Below are 16,466 nucleotides of genomic sequence, written 5' to 3'. Positions count from 1 at the left end.
CCTAATAAGACTGTAGAGACATGTCTATAGGTAGCAGTATACAGCACTATGTTTAACTCCTAATAAGACTGTAGAGACATGCCTATAGGTAGCAGTATACAGCGCTGTTTAACTCCTAATAAGACTGTAGAGACATGTCTATAGGTAGCAGTATACAGCACTGTTTAACTCCTAATAAGACTGTAGAGACATGTCTATAGGTAGCAGTATACAGCACTATGTTTAACTCCTAATAAGACTGTAGACATGTCTATAGGTAGCAGTATACAGCACTATGTTTAACTCCTAATAAGATATACTATAGGTAGCAGTATACATGTTTAACTCCTAATAAGACTGTAGAGACATGTCTATAGGTAGCAGTATACAGCACTATGTTTAACTCCTAATAAGACTGTAGAGACATGTCTATAGGTAGCAGTATACATGTTTAACTCCTAATAAGACTAGAGACATGCCTAGGTAGCAGTATACAGCACTATGTTTAACTCCTAATAAGACTGTCTATAGAGACATGTCTATAAGTAGCAGTATACAGTATACAGCTATGTTTAACTCCTAATAAGACTGTAGAGACATGTCTATAGGTAGACATACATGTCTATAGGTAGCAGTATACAGCGCTATGTTTAACTCCTAATAAGACTGTAGAGACATACCTATAGGTAGCAGTATACAGCACTATGTTTAACTCCTAATAAGACTGTAGAGACATGTCTATAGGTAGCAGTATACAGCACTATGTGTGCGACTTCTTCATTTGGTTACAACAAAGACAAAAGTGCTTAAAATTGTAGAAAACCACAATGTTTACTACGTGTGATGCATGGCGTAGCCATCTTTGAAAGTGAACTCAGGGTCCTCTGAGTTCAGACGACTTGACGAGTCGTATATATACGACCTCGGGGGGGCGTTCTTTTTGTAACTTCCGGTTCGTAACTCCGGAAAACGACTCGTAGATCGACTTCGGTGGACAAAAAGAACGCACCATAAATGTACATGATAATTGTGTCGCTAAGGGACACCATTAGTGCTCACGTCTCTGTTGTTGTTTAATCCATAATTTGGCTTTTGTGTTAAACACTTGTAATTCACGAGCTGTAAGAAAGTCTGGTCTCTTTTATTTTTCTACTTGTTTGAGATAGGTTGGGGATGTGGCTGGGTTAGCTCAGTTGGTACAGCGGGTGCACATGTGTAGAGGTTCATTCCTAAAACTCCGACCTGTGACGGTTTCCTCTCTCTCCCCTTTCATGTCTCAGCTGTCTTAAAAAAGAAATTTCCCTTTGGGATCAATAAAGTATCTAAATCTGAAAATCATTTTTCTCATAATTCAGACTTTTTTAAATGTCAGAACTTGTTCTACATAGGGACTTGAACCGGTGGCCCTCTGGTCCCAACGCACTGAGCTACTGCCACTCACAAAACATCACTGCCGAAACCCAGGATCGAACCAGGGACCTTCAGATCTTCAGTCTAACGCTCTCCCAACTGAGCTATTTCGGCTTTTTGTAACCATAATGACAGTTATTGTATTGAGAAAATAAACAGGCAGATAAATCAATAATGGAAATAACTTTTAGTTCCTACGGAAGCCGATTAGGGCCACATGTGGAAACATTTATTGAGTTCTGAGTTAAAAATTATAATTTTTTTCATAAAGTTTTTATTTTTTTTAAATCTCAGAAAACTTTTTCAGAATTCTGGCTTTGAACTCAGAACTCAATAAATGTTTCCACACGTGGCGCTAATCGGCTTCCTTAGAAACTAAAGCCGAAATAGCTCAGTTGGGAGAGCGTTAGACTGAAGATCTAAAGGTCCCTGGTTCAATCCCGGGTTTCGGCAGAGGTGTTTTGTGAGCGGCAGTAGCTCAGCGCATTGGGACCGGAGGGTCACCGGTTCAAGTCCCTGTGTAGACCAAGAGTGTTGACCACCCAACTGACATGTCTCATCTCTCCGTTGGTCAGTCGCTCGGGTCTGTTTGGTGTGTTCTGTGCCGTCGGCCTTCATTTTGGCCAATTTGACTTGTATAATGCCGGCTGATTGGTGGAGCACTAACCCGGAAATGGCGAGCGGTATGAGCGTGACTAGAGTCTCTCAAAATCTGATGAAAACCACACACAGACAGACACACACACACACACACACACACACACACACACACACAGACAGACACACAGACAGACACACACACACACACACACACACACACACACACACACACACAGACAGACAGACACACACACACACACACACACACAGACAGACAGACACGCACACACACAAAAATGTGTGTGTATGAAATCAATCAGACGTTTAAAGGTTTTTATTTTTTTTTTTATGTCAGAATTCTTACAAATTTTTTATTAAAAAAAATAATAATTTTAAACTCAGAACTCAATAAATGTTTCCACATGTGGCCCTAATCGGCTTCCGTAGGAACTAAAAGTTATTTCCATTAGTGTTTTAATCGGCCTGTTTATTCTCTCGAGGCAATAATTGTCCTAATGGTTACCAAGAAGCCGAAATAGCTCATTTGGGAGAGCGTTAGACTGAAGATCTGAAGGTCCCTGGTTCGATCCTGGGTTTCGGCAGAGGACTTTTGTGAGCGGCAGTAGCTCAGTGCGTTGGGACCAGAGGGCCATCGGTTCAGACCAAGAGTGGTTGCTCCCCCCAGCTGACATCTTTCCATTTGAGCATGTTAAGTCCTGTGATTATAACAGCATAACTAACAGCAGGGGGGAAAAGTGTAATTTCCCATTGCAGGATCAATAACCCTAGTTTCTAGCAGTGCCTAACAGTACATAGCAGTGCCTGACTTTTTGCTAGAAGCTAACATTGTAGCTATGGCTGAACTTTGGCGTACTTTAGCATATAAACATTAGCTCACTAAGAACATGGGGACCACAATCCCAAACTGGCAGTTTGATTTTCTGTGTACTGAATTGTTTACTTAAAGTAAACTTCTTTGACTTTTATTCACATCATGTCTTTTTTTAAATATTAATTTCTCTAAAATTATACTTAAAAAAAATCCCAATATATTGCCTTAAGCACAGTATCAAAATATATTGCAATATATTGAATCGTGACCCATGTATCGTGATACGTATCGTATCGCCAGATTCTTGCCAGTACACAGCCCTAGTATTGTTGCTTGTTATGCACCGTGTATTTCTATATTGTTGTTTATTTTAGATCTTATACCATCTGCCACGACTGTAAAACACGCTGGGTCAACTTTTGTTGCTTTGAAATGTGCTTTATAAATAAAAATTTGACTATCAAAGTTCTTTGCATTTCATTTTCTGTCCTTCCGTTAATCCATTTATTAGATTAGATTAGATTAGATTAGACTTTATTGATCCCAAATTGGAGTCAGTGCTACAGCAGCAAAATATCAGACACACAGCACACATACAGAATACACAAGAAATAAAAAACAGGATTGAATACAAGAACATCTATTAAAAAAGATTAAGATACAAAAAATTACAAAGGAAAGAATGTCCAAATGTATGTACAAGTTGGGAATAAAAATGTAAAGCCTACATAAATTGTATTTATAAAGATGTAAGTCAAACCTATGTTTGTGCAAGTTGCACTTAGCGTAGTATTGTGCTGTACAGTATCTCACAAAAGTGAGTACACCCCTCACATATTAATACATATTTCATTATATCTTTTAATGGGACAACGCTGAAGAAATTACACTTTGCTACAATGTGCCGCTGGCAACAAAAGTCAGTCCACCACTATGTTAAATTCCCATAGAGGCAGGCAGATTTTTATTTTTAAAGGCCAGTTATTTCATGGATAACATAGGGGTGTACTCACTTTTGTTGCCAGCAGTTTAGACATTAATGGCTGTGTGTTGAGTTATTTTGAGGGGACATTTATATATATAGGGGAGTTATACAAGCTGGACACTTAATACTTCACATTGTAGCAAAGTGTAATTTCTTCAGTGTTGTCCCATTAAAAGATATAATGAAATATTTACTAAAATGTGAGGGGTGTACTCACTTTTGTGAGATTGTCTTATTTAACACTCAGTGCTGAAGTGTGTTTTATTGCCTTTGGTAGGAATGATTTCTTGTGATTTCTTGTAGCGGTCAGTGGGATATCCTCAGCTCTAACGATCGCTCTGTTGTTTGCAGGAGCATCGAGTCCAGTGAGGAGATGAAAGACTTTGACAGAGTCTGCGTCTATGTGGACAACCAGTTCCAGGCAGAAGACAGCTTCACGGTAAGAAGCACACCTCTTCTTTCTTTCTTTATTAGTTTTTTTGTCAGGGACCATGCACAGTTCAGGCCCTGTACCAGAGTTAGCTATACAGCTAATTTACATCTGTGGTCCCTGGGCAAGGGAGATTAAAAGACAATATAGACAATACAGACAATACTATCAAAAACAGATAAAAACTCAACAACATGTGACAAGCATTACTCATACATAAACCAAAATACAAATATACATTCCATGTTATAAAAAGGTCAATGATCACATAGTTGATTTGCCTTCAGCCAAGTCTTTAAGGACATTTTAAAACAGCTGAGACTTGCACAATTTCTAATATGAAGTGGAATTAAGTTCCACTTTTCTACTACAGTAAATGAAATAGCTGATTGACCAAATTTAGTCTTCCTAAATTGAGTGTAACAGTCACCTCTTACAGAAGCCCTGGTGACCCTGACGTTATCTCTGCGAAATGACACACAATGCTTGAGTGGGAGTGGTGCAAGATCATGGGTCAATTTATTAGGGCTGCCACCTCTTAGTCGATTAGTCGACTAATCGGTCGTTTTGGTCTTAGTCGACTAAGATTTCTTTAGTCGATTAGTCATTTTTTTATGCTTATTCATGCTTAATTACTTATTTCCAAGAAACTTCTGAGCACATTTATGGTAAACACAAGATTTAAAGTGGTGCTTTTGCAGGATTAATTGTGGAGAAACCCAGTTTTACAGATGGTTAATTAACTACATTTATATTGTGCTTTTCTAGTCTTAACCACCTCTCAAAGCGCACAGCTCTGTCAATTAAATCAACTGATCGATTAGTCGACAGAATCCTATAAGTGTTAGTCGACTAAGAATTTCTTTAGTCGAGGACAGCCCTACAATTTATACATCAGGCACATGTCTGCAAAACAGAGAAAACTGTCAAAGCTTAATAGGTTGTATTTTTTTAATGGTACAGTGGTGGTAGTTTCTTGGTTTTTTGTCAAGAACTTTCAATGTCTCGGGGAGAGCAGTTCACACGTTCCTCCGCTAGATGGCGTCCTCCTCCAGGTCAGTGCTCAGAGGTAGAGGAGGCGCTGCACTGCTGATGAGAAAAGCAGGAGCTGGTTTCTGCTCAATGCTTTAGGACAGTCGTTCTCAGACCTTTTTTTCCAATAATGTTCCCCCTTTTGAATTGTTTCTTTAAGCCAGCGCTAATCATTTTTGGTAGAAAAAAAAAGTGTATATAAAGAGGAACAGTACAGCGCTGTCAGAGATAGATTTACTAAACAACAGCCTTGGAACTGAAAAAACATTTAAATGCTGATGAGAAAAGGAGACAAAATCTGTAAAAAAAAAGACAGAACCTTGGAAAAAGATGGTAGAAAGAAGGAAGGAAGGCAAGAATAGGTCAAAAATAGCATCAAAAACTTCAAAAACCGTGACATAAGAAGAAAAAAGCGTTAAATTGTAAAAAGTAGAAGGACACTAGAAGGAAGGAAGGCAAGAATATGTCCAAAGAAGATGACACAAATGTCACATTTTTGTTAGGAAAAGTCTACATAAAGAGGAACAATGTTCTGGACAACAGTTTTTGTTACTATTAAACATTTTGTTAAATATCTGAATATGTGAATTAGAATTTTTGGTAGCCTCTTTTCCAGCATTTTTGGGTCTTTTTTATGCTTTTGACACTTTTTAAAACGTTTTTGTCACTTTTTTCAATGTTTTATTTTTAAATTCATGGTCAGTAAACCTAATTTATATGACATTATACCTCATTTTCTTTGTTAAAAAAGCAGAAATTAGGAATTATTTTGACTTATAGTTAAGATCAAAGGGTGTTGAGTGAATCACAGACTAGTTTATATCAAAGTTTAGTCACGATACTGTTTTAAAACCATTTAAACATGTTTATAAAATTGAATAAAACACCCAAAATTCAATAAAAGTAATCATTAATTTTACGTGCAAAGATCGTACATCCATGTATCCAGGGTGAGAACTACGGGGGAGCTAGGGGGAGCTCGGCTCCCCTTAATAAGACATGGGCTCCCCTGAAAACGTGATTTGTGAAATTTTGGGGCTCTCTAAATATATTAACAATGTGTCATTTTGACGTGCAATTTCAGTTTTTTGTAATGTGATCATTGTGGATTATTATGTGTGAAACTACAAAAAATATCATTCATGCATGTCGGCAATTTGAACCTAATTCACTTCAATGAAGATAACTATACACATGCTATACATACTGTATACTATACTATACATGCTATTCTTGTTATGAGCATCAAGGCGTGGCGGCAAATTCATGTCATGTTTAGTACATGTTAAAGCTGCTGTAGGTAAGATTGTGAAGAGCCAGGACTTTGCTAACAAATTTGAACATCGACAACTTCTCAGTTCCTCCCCCCTTTCTGCTGCAGCCCAAACAGTCTCCTAAGCCCCTCCCACACAAGGGAGTTTGACAGAAATGCCGGCATGTCAGACAGACAACATTTTCAATAACTAAACACTAACACAACGTTAACTTTACTCACCAACAGTAAAACGATGCTAACTAGCAGGCTAGCGTTAGCCATTTCAACATATCTGACCGACCACTGTGCAAACGTTACTATCATCCTCACCAACGTAGCTTTGTGGACTTCTGACTACTAATAACCAAGTGGAAGATAAATCATTCATGGTAATTATGTTACCTGTCGAGAGGAAATGTGGCTACGTCTGCATCGTTCTTCAGATCTTTAAAATCCTGCAGCTCACGCCACCTCTGAAAAGCCACTTCACCACCGGAGTTTTGGGAAACTTTTCTGCAGCTCTTGCGCGGGGAGGGGGGGGGGGAGAACGCTATATATGCGTGTGCGTGTCTAAGCAGTGATTGACAGGCAGATAGACACCCCCTGTGGCCCTGATTGGAGAAAATCAAGCGAGCGGTGGAATTTTGCCGATTGCAGTACATGCTGTAGGTAGTGCCAGAGGAGCTGGATTTTTTTTTAATACATAATTCATGTAGTTCTACTGGAACATAGGGTCAGTTTCAGCAAATGTGACAGAAAGTTAGTTTTATAAGGCTTACCTACTGCATCTTTAACTCAAAGATTCACAGAAAAAATCTAAACGTTGGAGGCCATTAATCGGCGCGCAAACTCCTTGAAATCCATTCTGCAGTAAGCATCATATAGCCATGGCAAAAAGAAAACAAGGCAGTTTAATTAATTTGGGTTTTACTAAGAAATTGTGTAGCGATGACGTTAATAGCACGACCGATTCACCTGCTGCGGGCCCTGTTGGGACACCTCCCACCGGGGTGACAACGCAAGAAGAAGCTGAAGATACAATGTCCTCTCTGGCTGAAGATGATCCTAACCTCTCTCGCTCCTCTCTCTCCCGTTAGTTCAGCCAGCAGTGGAGAGACTGGAAGAGCCCGTATACATACATGGCTGTTTGTTAAGGATGGAAACTTGGGGTGCGTTGCTAAGGTCTAATTGAACGGAGGAATTATGGTATTCTTCGGTAGCCTGAGTAACTTTAACCGTTGTTCATGTGAAATCTCAACGACAGCCTGATGCTTTGTTTATAGACTATTTGTGGCTGGCTGTTTGCTATTTGACGTATCTACTCCTGTCAATATAGTATAATAGGGTAAATCCTGTAGTGCATACACTTGTAACTGTATCTTTGTAAGTCATTGTAGAAAATAAGTGGGCTCCCCGAAGGCCACGGTATAGTTCGAAAACTGCATGCATCCAGGTTATTTTTGGGCATTTTGGTTCAAAGAAACACATTTCTGATATAAAAACTTTGAAAACAGGTCAAATTTGTCCCCAGAACACAAGGGTTAAAGACAAAACTTGCTAAAAAAAAAAACAACTACAATCATTAGATCTGAGAAAAATCTTTTAGTTACATTCATTCAGCTTCGGTGGTGCCTAAAAAGGCTCAGCTGCTGCACCTAAACCTTATAATGGCGGGGGAACCCTGGGATAGATATTATGGGAATGACCGATTCTGTAAATGTTGGGTAATGTAAGTGTATTACCTAATCATCTGTAATCACTACTGTAGCATATTACTTTCAGCACATCCAACGGCCATTTGAAACACGTATCATGCATTGTTTGTTACTGGATTCACTGGTAGTTAAAATTACTAAAGTGAAAAGTAATATGGGGGTTTTGTGGTGATTAAACCATATGCTCTCGCGACATTTCACAACAAAAACTTTCAATCAGTGCCTGTGTGCTGAGAGATGTTTACCATCCAAATGAATGCACAGTGGCAAGTTTGGGAGTTCTGTACTAAGAGTTGTGGAGTAGTACCACATAGTTGCGATAATAGTACCAAAGCAATTAAAAAAAAAACTAACATTTGACAATTAATTGTTAAATCTTTGCAGCTCTAAAAAGCTACTACGGGATGTTTTGATCAAACAAAGAATGATCTGTATGTCTACTTGTCTTTAATTCCTGATGAAGATAAGAGAAACCGGACAACTCTTTGACATACTCACAGAAATGTGTGTGTGTCACGTGTGTGTACTGCACGTGTGTGTATTGCACGTGTGTGTGTGTGTGTGTGTGTGTGTGTGTGTGTGTGTGTGTGTGTGTGTGTGTGTGTCTAAGCTACTACTAACTAATCTAAGCTACTACGGGATGTTTTGATCAAACAAAGAATGATCTGTATGTCTACTTGTCTTTAATTCCTGATGAAGATAAAAGAAATCTGACAAATCTTTGACATACTTACTGAAACGTGTGTGTGTGTGTGTGTGTGTGTGTGTGTGTGTGTGTGTGTGTGCACTGTGTGTGTACTGCACGTGTGTACTGTAAGGCATGGATAACCAACCCGAGCCCGGCCTGGTTCGGTCACATCAGCGCGATGAGGCATTTGTTGTAAAATGGTGCTGCGGCTCCTTTAAGAGAGCTCAGTGCGTGTGTGTGTGTGTGTCTGTGTGTGTGTGTGTGTGTGTGTGTGTGTGTGTGTGTGTGTGTGTGTGTGTGTGTGTGTGTGTGTGTGTGTGTGTGTGTGTGTGTGTGTGTGTGTCTAAGCTACTACTAACTAATCTAAGCTACTACGGGATGTTTTGATCAAACAAAGAATGATCTGTATGTCTACTTGTCTTTAATTCCTGATGAAGATAAAAGAAATCTGACAAATCTTTGACATACTTACTGAAACGTGTGTGTGTGTGTGTGTGTGTGTGTGTGTGTGTGTGTGTGTGTGTGTGTGTGTGTGTGTGTGTGTGTGTGTGGTAAGGTGGAAGAAGAGATATAGAGAAAGAGGAAGCAGACGTGTTGTAGGCCTATCCAACCGGAGCAGAGTTGGAGGAATAAGTTTAAGTTTTGTACAAAGTGTGTGCGGTGTCCCAAATAATGCCCAGACTGAAAGCCAAGTTCATTCATTGTCTCACCGGAAACAGGATATCCGTTTTCTGATCACGGTCGGTAACAAAGCCCCGTGTGAGCTGATGAGCTCATCTGTTGACGTTTCTGATTCTCTTCCTACAGCTGCTCCATAAAAGCTCTCCACACAAACACACGTAGCCTACATGTGTCGTTAGTATGAGACAAACATGAGATTGTAACTGTGTCGGGCTCGGACATACAGTTTTTTTCCAACTGCTTACACACGTTTTCAAAACTATGTCTCCTTTTTTCAAAACTCTACACACAATTCCCCAAACTGCACACACAAAATGCTAAATGCCTCACATCTCCTTCAAAATGAAACACTGCATTCAAAATACCATAAACTCATCTCAAAATCAAGCATTTGCATCAAATGGCAAACACTTTTTTCATAATAGTAAATTTTTGGATATACCATGTACACACTGTTGTTCTAAATCTAAAGCTCTTTTGTCTTTCATAGGCTTATATCTACATTTACAATGTTCTAGAGAGACAGTCATCTGCTGAGAGTGGTTGAAAAGTGCACCTGTAAAATACAATCTAATGTTACAGTAAAACAGAAAATATTTATTGGGCACAACGTTACATTTGTAAGAGTAGCTCAGAGTTGTATACAGTAGCATGAAACAAGAAAACAAAAGTATATGAAAAATAATATGTAAAACAAAGATATAATTTTTAGAATAAAGAATATGTGTTTGTGTGTGTGTGTGCGTGTGTGTGCGTGTGTGTGTTGTGAGTGTTTGTGCCTGCTTGTGTGTTGGGGCAGGGGGGTGTGTGTGTGTGTGTGGGGAGGACAGAATTGTATGCACTTTGTGCAAAACAAAATCTGATTGATTAGTAATACTGAAATAGTCATTAGATAGTTGCATGCAGTATGGACACCACCTTAAAGCTACTCAATCCCTGATCTCATCAGAGATGGCTCTCCTTCTTACTCTTCTTCCCTCCTCCTCCTCCTCCTCGTTGTTATCCCCTGTCTCTCCCTCCTACTCCCCTTGCTCTCTGTCTATTGTTGGCATCCATTGTTCAAAACAGGTAATCTGACCTTTGACCTTTGTATAGGCCTATACTAAAGTAATGATTGGTTAGTGTTCAGTTATGACATAATGTGTTTGCAAATGTGAGGAGTGTGTGTGTGTGTGTGTGCCCTGGTAAATAAGTGTAGCATTTTGATTGGTTGTGTTTAGAAATGGATAGCAAGTCACTTCCTGTTAGATTTTTGTGTCTTAGGTAGAGAATTGTGTGTAATGTTTTGAAAAAAGTGTTTTGTGCAATTGAAAGCTGAGTGAAAGGCTGAGAAATAGCTGGTATGGTTTTGGAGATTTGCTGTGTAGTTTTGCACTTTGAGTGAGAGGTTTCAAAAATCGTGTGACATGAAAAGATTTTGTGTGTAAGCAGTATTACAGGAAAAAACTGTAAATATCTTAATGCCTGTCGGGCTCGGGCTCGGGCCAGGTTCGGTCACGGCTCTGTCGGACGCAGGCCGGGCTCGGTCACAAACATTCGGCCCGATCCGGACTCTAGTGTACTGCACGTGTGTGTACTACACGTGTGTTTACTGCACGTGTGTGTACTACACGTGTGTGTGTGTTTAAATGTTTTTATTCCTGATGAAGATAAGAGAAACCTGATAACTCTTTGACATACTTACAGAAACATGTGTGTGTGTGTGTGTGTGTGTGTGTGTGTGTGTGTGTGTGTGTGTGTGTGTGTGTGTGTGTGTGTGTGTGTGTGTGTCTAAGCTCCTACTAACTAATCTAAGCTACTACGGGATGTTTTGATCAAACACAGATTGGTCTGTATGTCTACTTGTTTTTTATTCCTAATGAAGATAAGAGAAACCTGACAAATCTTTGACATACTTACTGAAACGTGTGTGTGTGTGTGTGTGTGTGTGTGTGTACTGCACGTGTATGTACTGCACGTGTGTGTGTCAAATTGTTTTTATTCCTGATGAGAATAAGTGAAACCGGACAACTCTTTGACATACTTACAGGAATGTGTTTGTGTGTGTGTGTGATGTGTGTGTGTGTGTGTACTGCACATGTGTGTGTGTGTGTGTGTGTGTGTACTGCACGTGTGTGTGTGTGTGTGTGTGTGTGTGTGTTGGGTTTCATCCATCGAGGCTCCTAGCAGGATGTAAGTGACAGACCTCCCAGATGTAGTATGGAACAATCTTGTACCCGTTACACAGTGTGGGCCCAACCAGCAGCGATGCTCTTAAATCCAGGTTTGTTAAGTCAGTCATGCCGATACCGTCTATCGTTGAGCCCTGAGTCTGTCGGTCTGAGCTGGAGCTCTTCTGCGCCTGGCGCTGCTCGGGTCATGGGCTCAGCTCTGCGGCTTTGGTTTTCTGGTGTGTGAGGTTCAACGTCACAACCTTTTCCTGCTGCAGCTTCCCCACACAGTGCAACTGCAAAGACACAGAAAGGGAATTGAACTGCGTTCGAAGTTGCTCCTGACGTTTTGTCAGCGCTACTTGGTCTGATATTCTTCCCTGGTTGGGAGTAAGGCCGGTTACACACTGCCTGGTGGGTTTTTCTACGTCTATACACACCAGAAAGGTGTCTGACGCAGCCCTGCTGCTGCTGCTGCTGCTGCTAGCCTTGTCTGGACACATGCATGTTTCCCATTCATAAAATGAAATACCATGTTAAACATAAATATATACTGATCTGATTACAGCAAAGACAACGTCGGCAGTATTGACGGCAAAATAGGCTCCAGAATATTTCGTTTTGTATTGACGGGTGCAATATTAGATAATCTTATCTTTTTTTATTACATTTATATCAAAACCTCGAGGCTTTCAAACATCAACATGTCATTTATTAGTATGTATTAGTGTCTAAATGACATATAAACATCTTTTCCTATTCTATTTCTCCTGGAAATGCTTCCAACACACCAAAAAATAGGCGTCGGTCCTATTTCTAGCATGCACGCGTTTTCGGGGCAGCTCGAGTCGTGCCTGAGACGTGCGTATCACGCAGGCAGCGTGCACGCTCTAACCTGTTACCATGGGAGACGAAATATAAACGAACACGCCACGCAGCCGGTGTGTAGCCGGTCTAACACCTCCCGGGTTGAGAGAAGTGGCTGAGTATGTCTTAGACCATGGGTGCCGGCTCCTTTGAGGCTCTTACTGTGTGTCTGTTATTGGTGGATTTTATTTTTTTTTACTTTTTGAAAAAAAAAGCAAAAAAAAAAGCACTTGAATGCATCTGCCAGTTAGAGATTCTGCAACCTGAGGAAAATAAATCGGCCACAGAGCACCGTCCCCATTATTAACCCTTTCACTGCTGAATCAGATAGTTTGAAGCCCCTCTAGTGACAAATGAGTGAACGAGTCGCTTCGAGTGGCCACAACCGAGTACAACCAGACCTAAAAAGGATTGTGGGTAACTAAAGACTGTCAGGTTTCCCACTGAGTCAATCTAAGTAAGAAAAAAAAAACTATGAAAACTGCTATGTATTATGACTTTCATTAGATCTGGAAGTCCCTGTTGCTGTTGTAATGTGAACCTGCATGTGTTGTGTGTCTTTTTGCTGCTGGTGCGTGTTAAATTGTGGCTCTTTATGCTGAACTGGTTGGCCACCCCTGTCTTAGACTATTAACCCTTACTCCGCCCATGTGATGCACGGCTGACATTTAGGGGTCAACAGAGGACTGAAGGTGTGTGAAAGTAAAAAGGAGAAAGTCAATGGTCAGGTGTGTGTGTTTTTTTTTTGTTTTTTTGGGGGAGACGGGCGGAGACGGGCCAAAGTCAATACATTTAACTCCAGATTAAAACTATTGATCCCAGCCCATTTGTGAACGATAAATAAAGTGTTAGCGGGGGGGGTGGGAGAGACAGCTGGGTCTAAGTTTCCCTTGCACTCGAGTGTTTGCACCCTCCACTGTTTGCCCTGAGAGGGTTGCAGCCCCCCCACCCCACACCCCCACCCCTCCTAATGCCTCATTCTCATTTGGTCGGTGCCACCTGCATTGATTTTCAATTTGTTTCCCCCTGGCTGTGGATCATCAGTTATACGGCCAAGAGAGAGTTTGGGGGGTTCTCCTTTCAGAGGGGGCTGCCGGAGTAGAGGGGCCACTCCCCAGTACAAATGGTGTTTTGATAAAAAATCACTTGTAAGTCAATATTTTTTTATTAAACTGTGCACAAACCTGATTGATGAGGACAGGTGTTTGGCGGAGTATGTGGAGGGGGAATGTGGATCTGTGTTTGAGTGTGTGTGCAGGGTCCGAAATAAACACTCGGCGGCAAGAGCCAAACGGGGGGTAAATTCTACCGTTTGGCGAAGTAAATCTCAAGAGGGCTGCCCGCCACATGGCGGGTAAATGTTTCCACCAAAATAGTTTCTGTTTTTTTTTTTTTTTAAGTCTTTGTTTTGGTGAAGCTGCAGCTACTTTCTTCTGTTCCTCTGCTGTCTGCACGTCAGAGCCGCCACACACACACACACACGCACGGACGCACACACACACACACACACGCACGGACACACACACACACACACACACACACGGACGCACACACACACACACACACACACACACGCACACACGCACGGACGCACACACACACACACACGCAGTTGCACACACGCACACACACACACACTTTTCATAATAATAATTTATACTTTATTAATCCCACAAGGGAAATTACAATGTTTTCACTCTGTTGTTATTATTATACACATTATGCATACATACCTATACATGTACTAATGGAGAGATGTCAGAGTGAGGGAGCTGCCCATGGAAAGGCGCTTTGGGGGTTCGGTGCTTTGCTCAAGAGCACCTTGGCAATTCCCAGGAGGTGAACTGGCACCTCTCCAGCTACCAGTCCACCACCATACTTTGGTGGTATGGGGGCTTGAACCAGCAACCCTCCAGTTCCCAACCCAACACACACACACACACACACACACACACACACACACACACACACACACACACACACACACACACACACACACACACACACACACACACACACACACACACACACACACACACACACACACACACACACACACACACAAACACTTGTCACTTGTGTTTACTGATAGCTAGCGTTTTTGGCAGAAGTCAGCCAGCTTTCCAAAAGAAAAGCAGCAATAAAAAGGAGGATAAACCAGCAGGACTTGGCAACCCCAACCAGAAAGTTTTGTGATTTATGTTACAAAAAAAAAAACACAATGTTTATAATTTTCTTCGCCAGGTAAAAAATATGCTTGGCCGGTGGATTTTACTCGCCAACTTGGCCTGTGAGCAGCTCTGTCTAAATATGACCTTGTCTCTGATCCAACAGGAACTGATTTAACAATCCATCCAGGATTTCGGGGCCTTTTTTTGAGATTGTTGCAGTCCAAAATGCCTGATTTTGCGGGAGCTTTTGTAAACAATTGCGATAAAAGTTGCGATGTATTTTGTATGTTTGTTGCAATGAAGTTGCGGGAGACAGTGAAAGTTGCAAAAAAGTTTCGTTTTTTTTTTCTTTGTATAGTTCTTTACAAATAAAAAGGAAACATGTTTTGGGGAGAATAAAACTATCCTGGGCTGAGTTTTCCTAGTAACCTTATACCAAAAAGGCAGATTACCCCCGCTTTCGTTAAGAACATCTGGATACTGTTTTTCGCTGTCCTTTGCTGTTATTTTTGTAGGTAAATGTGAGTTGACATTGGCAGCACACACGTCTGCTGCGCATGCTGCTGCATCTTCTGAACAGAACAAGGAAGTGAGTTTGCTGACGTATGACGACGCTTTGCAGGAGACCGCGATGATTGGTCAAAGTTGCAGAAAAGTTGCGGTGATTGGTCAAAATAGCGAGTCGCACCAAAGTCGCGGTGATTGGTTGAATTTGCGTGAATTGGCGCGATCGCGACATCGCGAAATCCTGGAGGGACTGGCATTTAGATCAGTTTATTAACTCTGAGCTAATTATCAGAATATAATCCGTCTCGATTCCCCCACGAGAATCATAATTTTGCTCTAATTGTTAATTCTTAACTTGTTTTGAACCAACTCGGCTCCCCACAAATAGAGATGTTACGATACCGATACCAGTATATGGAGTTTATGCACCGATCCGATACCACGTAATAAAGCCCTAAAGAAAATCTACGTTAAAGTAGTTTATTTATGTTCTTTTTCCGTTATAACCGAACTGGAGAATAAAAGAAAGTTCTACGACATTCATTGTTTGTGTTTGTTCATGTTTTACAAAGAGTTTAACCTGAGCCAGACAGCAAAGATAGAAATCATATCACATCCATACAGGGATAGTAGTATACAGCTGTTAAAACATAATAAAATATATGACTGGTATCGGATCGGTACTCGGTATCGGCCGATACGCAAATTCAGGTATCGGAATCGGTATCGGGAAGCAAAAAATGGTATCGGACCATCTCTACCCACAAACATTATTTCATCGAGAGCTGCAAAGATTAGTCGGTTAGTTGTCAACTATTAAATTAATCGGCAACTATTCTGATAAACAATAAATCGGTTTGAGTCATTCTTTTATGAAAAAAAACCCTTAAAATTCTCTGATTCCAGCATCTTAAATGTGAATATTGTTCTCTCTCTCTTCTCTCCTCTGTGACAGTAAACTGAATATCTTTGAGTTGGGGACTAAACAAGACATTTGAGGGTGTTATCTTGGGCTTTTTGGTAAACACTGATCCGCATTTTTCACCATTTTCTGACATTTTAGAGCCCAAAGAACTCCATCCATTCATCCAAAAAAATAATCCAAACAGATTAATCAGCGATGAATATGATCGTTCTACTCCCTGCCGTTCTTCCGTCAGCTTT

General features: G+C 40.7%; 1 protein-coding gene and 3 non-coding genes across 4 annotated transcripts in view; 3 read left to right on the top strand and 1 right to left on the bottom strand.

Moving 5' to 3' along the window:
• The window catches only part of inpp5l (inositol polyphosphate-5-phosphatase L), a 57,302-nt gene that overhangs the window by 15,167 nt on the left and 25,669 nt on the right, over positions 1-16,466 (top strand). The window contains exon 4 of the mRNA XM_028578709.1: positions 4,158-4,245. Within this exon, the coding sequence (XP_028434510.1) occupies positions 4,158-4,245 (88 nt within the window). The remainder of the gene's footprint in view (positions 1-4,157; positions 4,246-16,466) is intronic.
• Positions 1,431-1,503, bottom strand: trnaf-gaa (transfer RNA phenylalanine (anticodon GAA)). Its single transcript has one exon. It is a non-coding gene; the product is annotated as a tRNA-Phe (tRNA).
• Positions 1,770-1,842, top strand: trnaf-gaa (transfer RNA phenylalanine (anticodon GAA)). The gene has a single exon. It is a non-coding gene; the product is annotated as a tRNA-Phe (tRNA).
• On the top strand, positions 2,519-2,591 carry trnaf-gaa (transfer RNA phenylalanine (anticodon GAA)). The gene has a single exon. It is a non-coding gene; the product is annotated as a tRNA-Phe (tRNA).

This window comes from Perca flavescens, chromosome 5 (assembly GCF_004354835.1).
Source record: "Perca flavescens isolate YP-PL-M2 chromosome 5, PFLA_1.0, whole genome shotgun sequence".
NCBI classification, from domain to species: domain Eukaryota; kingdom Metazoa; phylum Chordata; class Actinopteri; order Perciformes; family Percidae; genus Perca; species Perca flavescens.
This window is presented reverse-complemented; position numbering and strand designations above follow the sequence as displayed.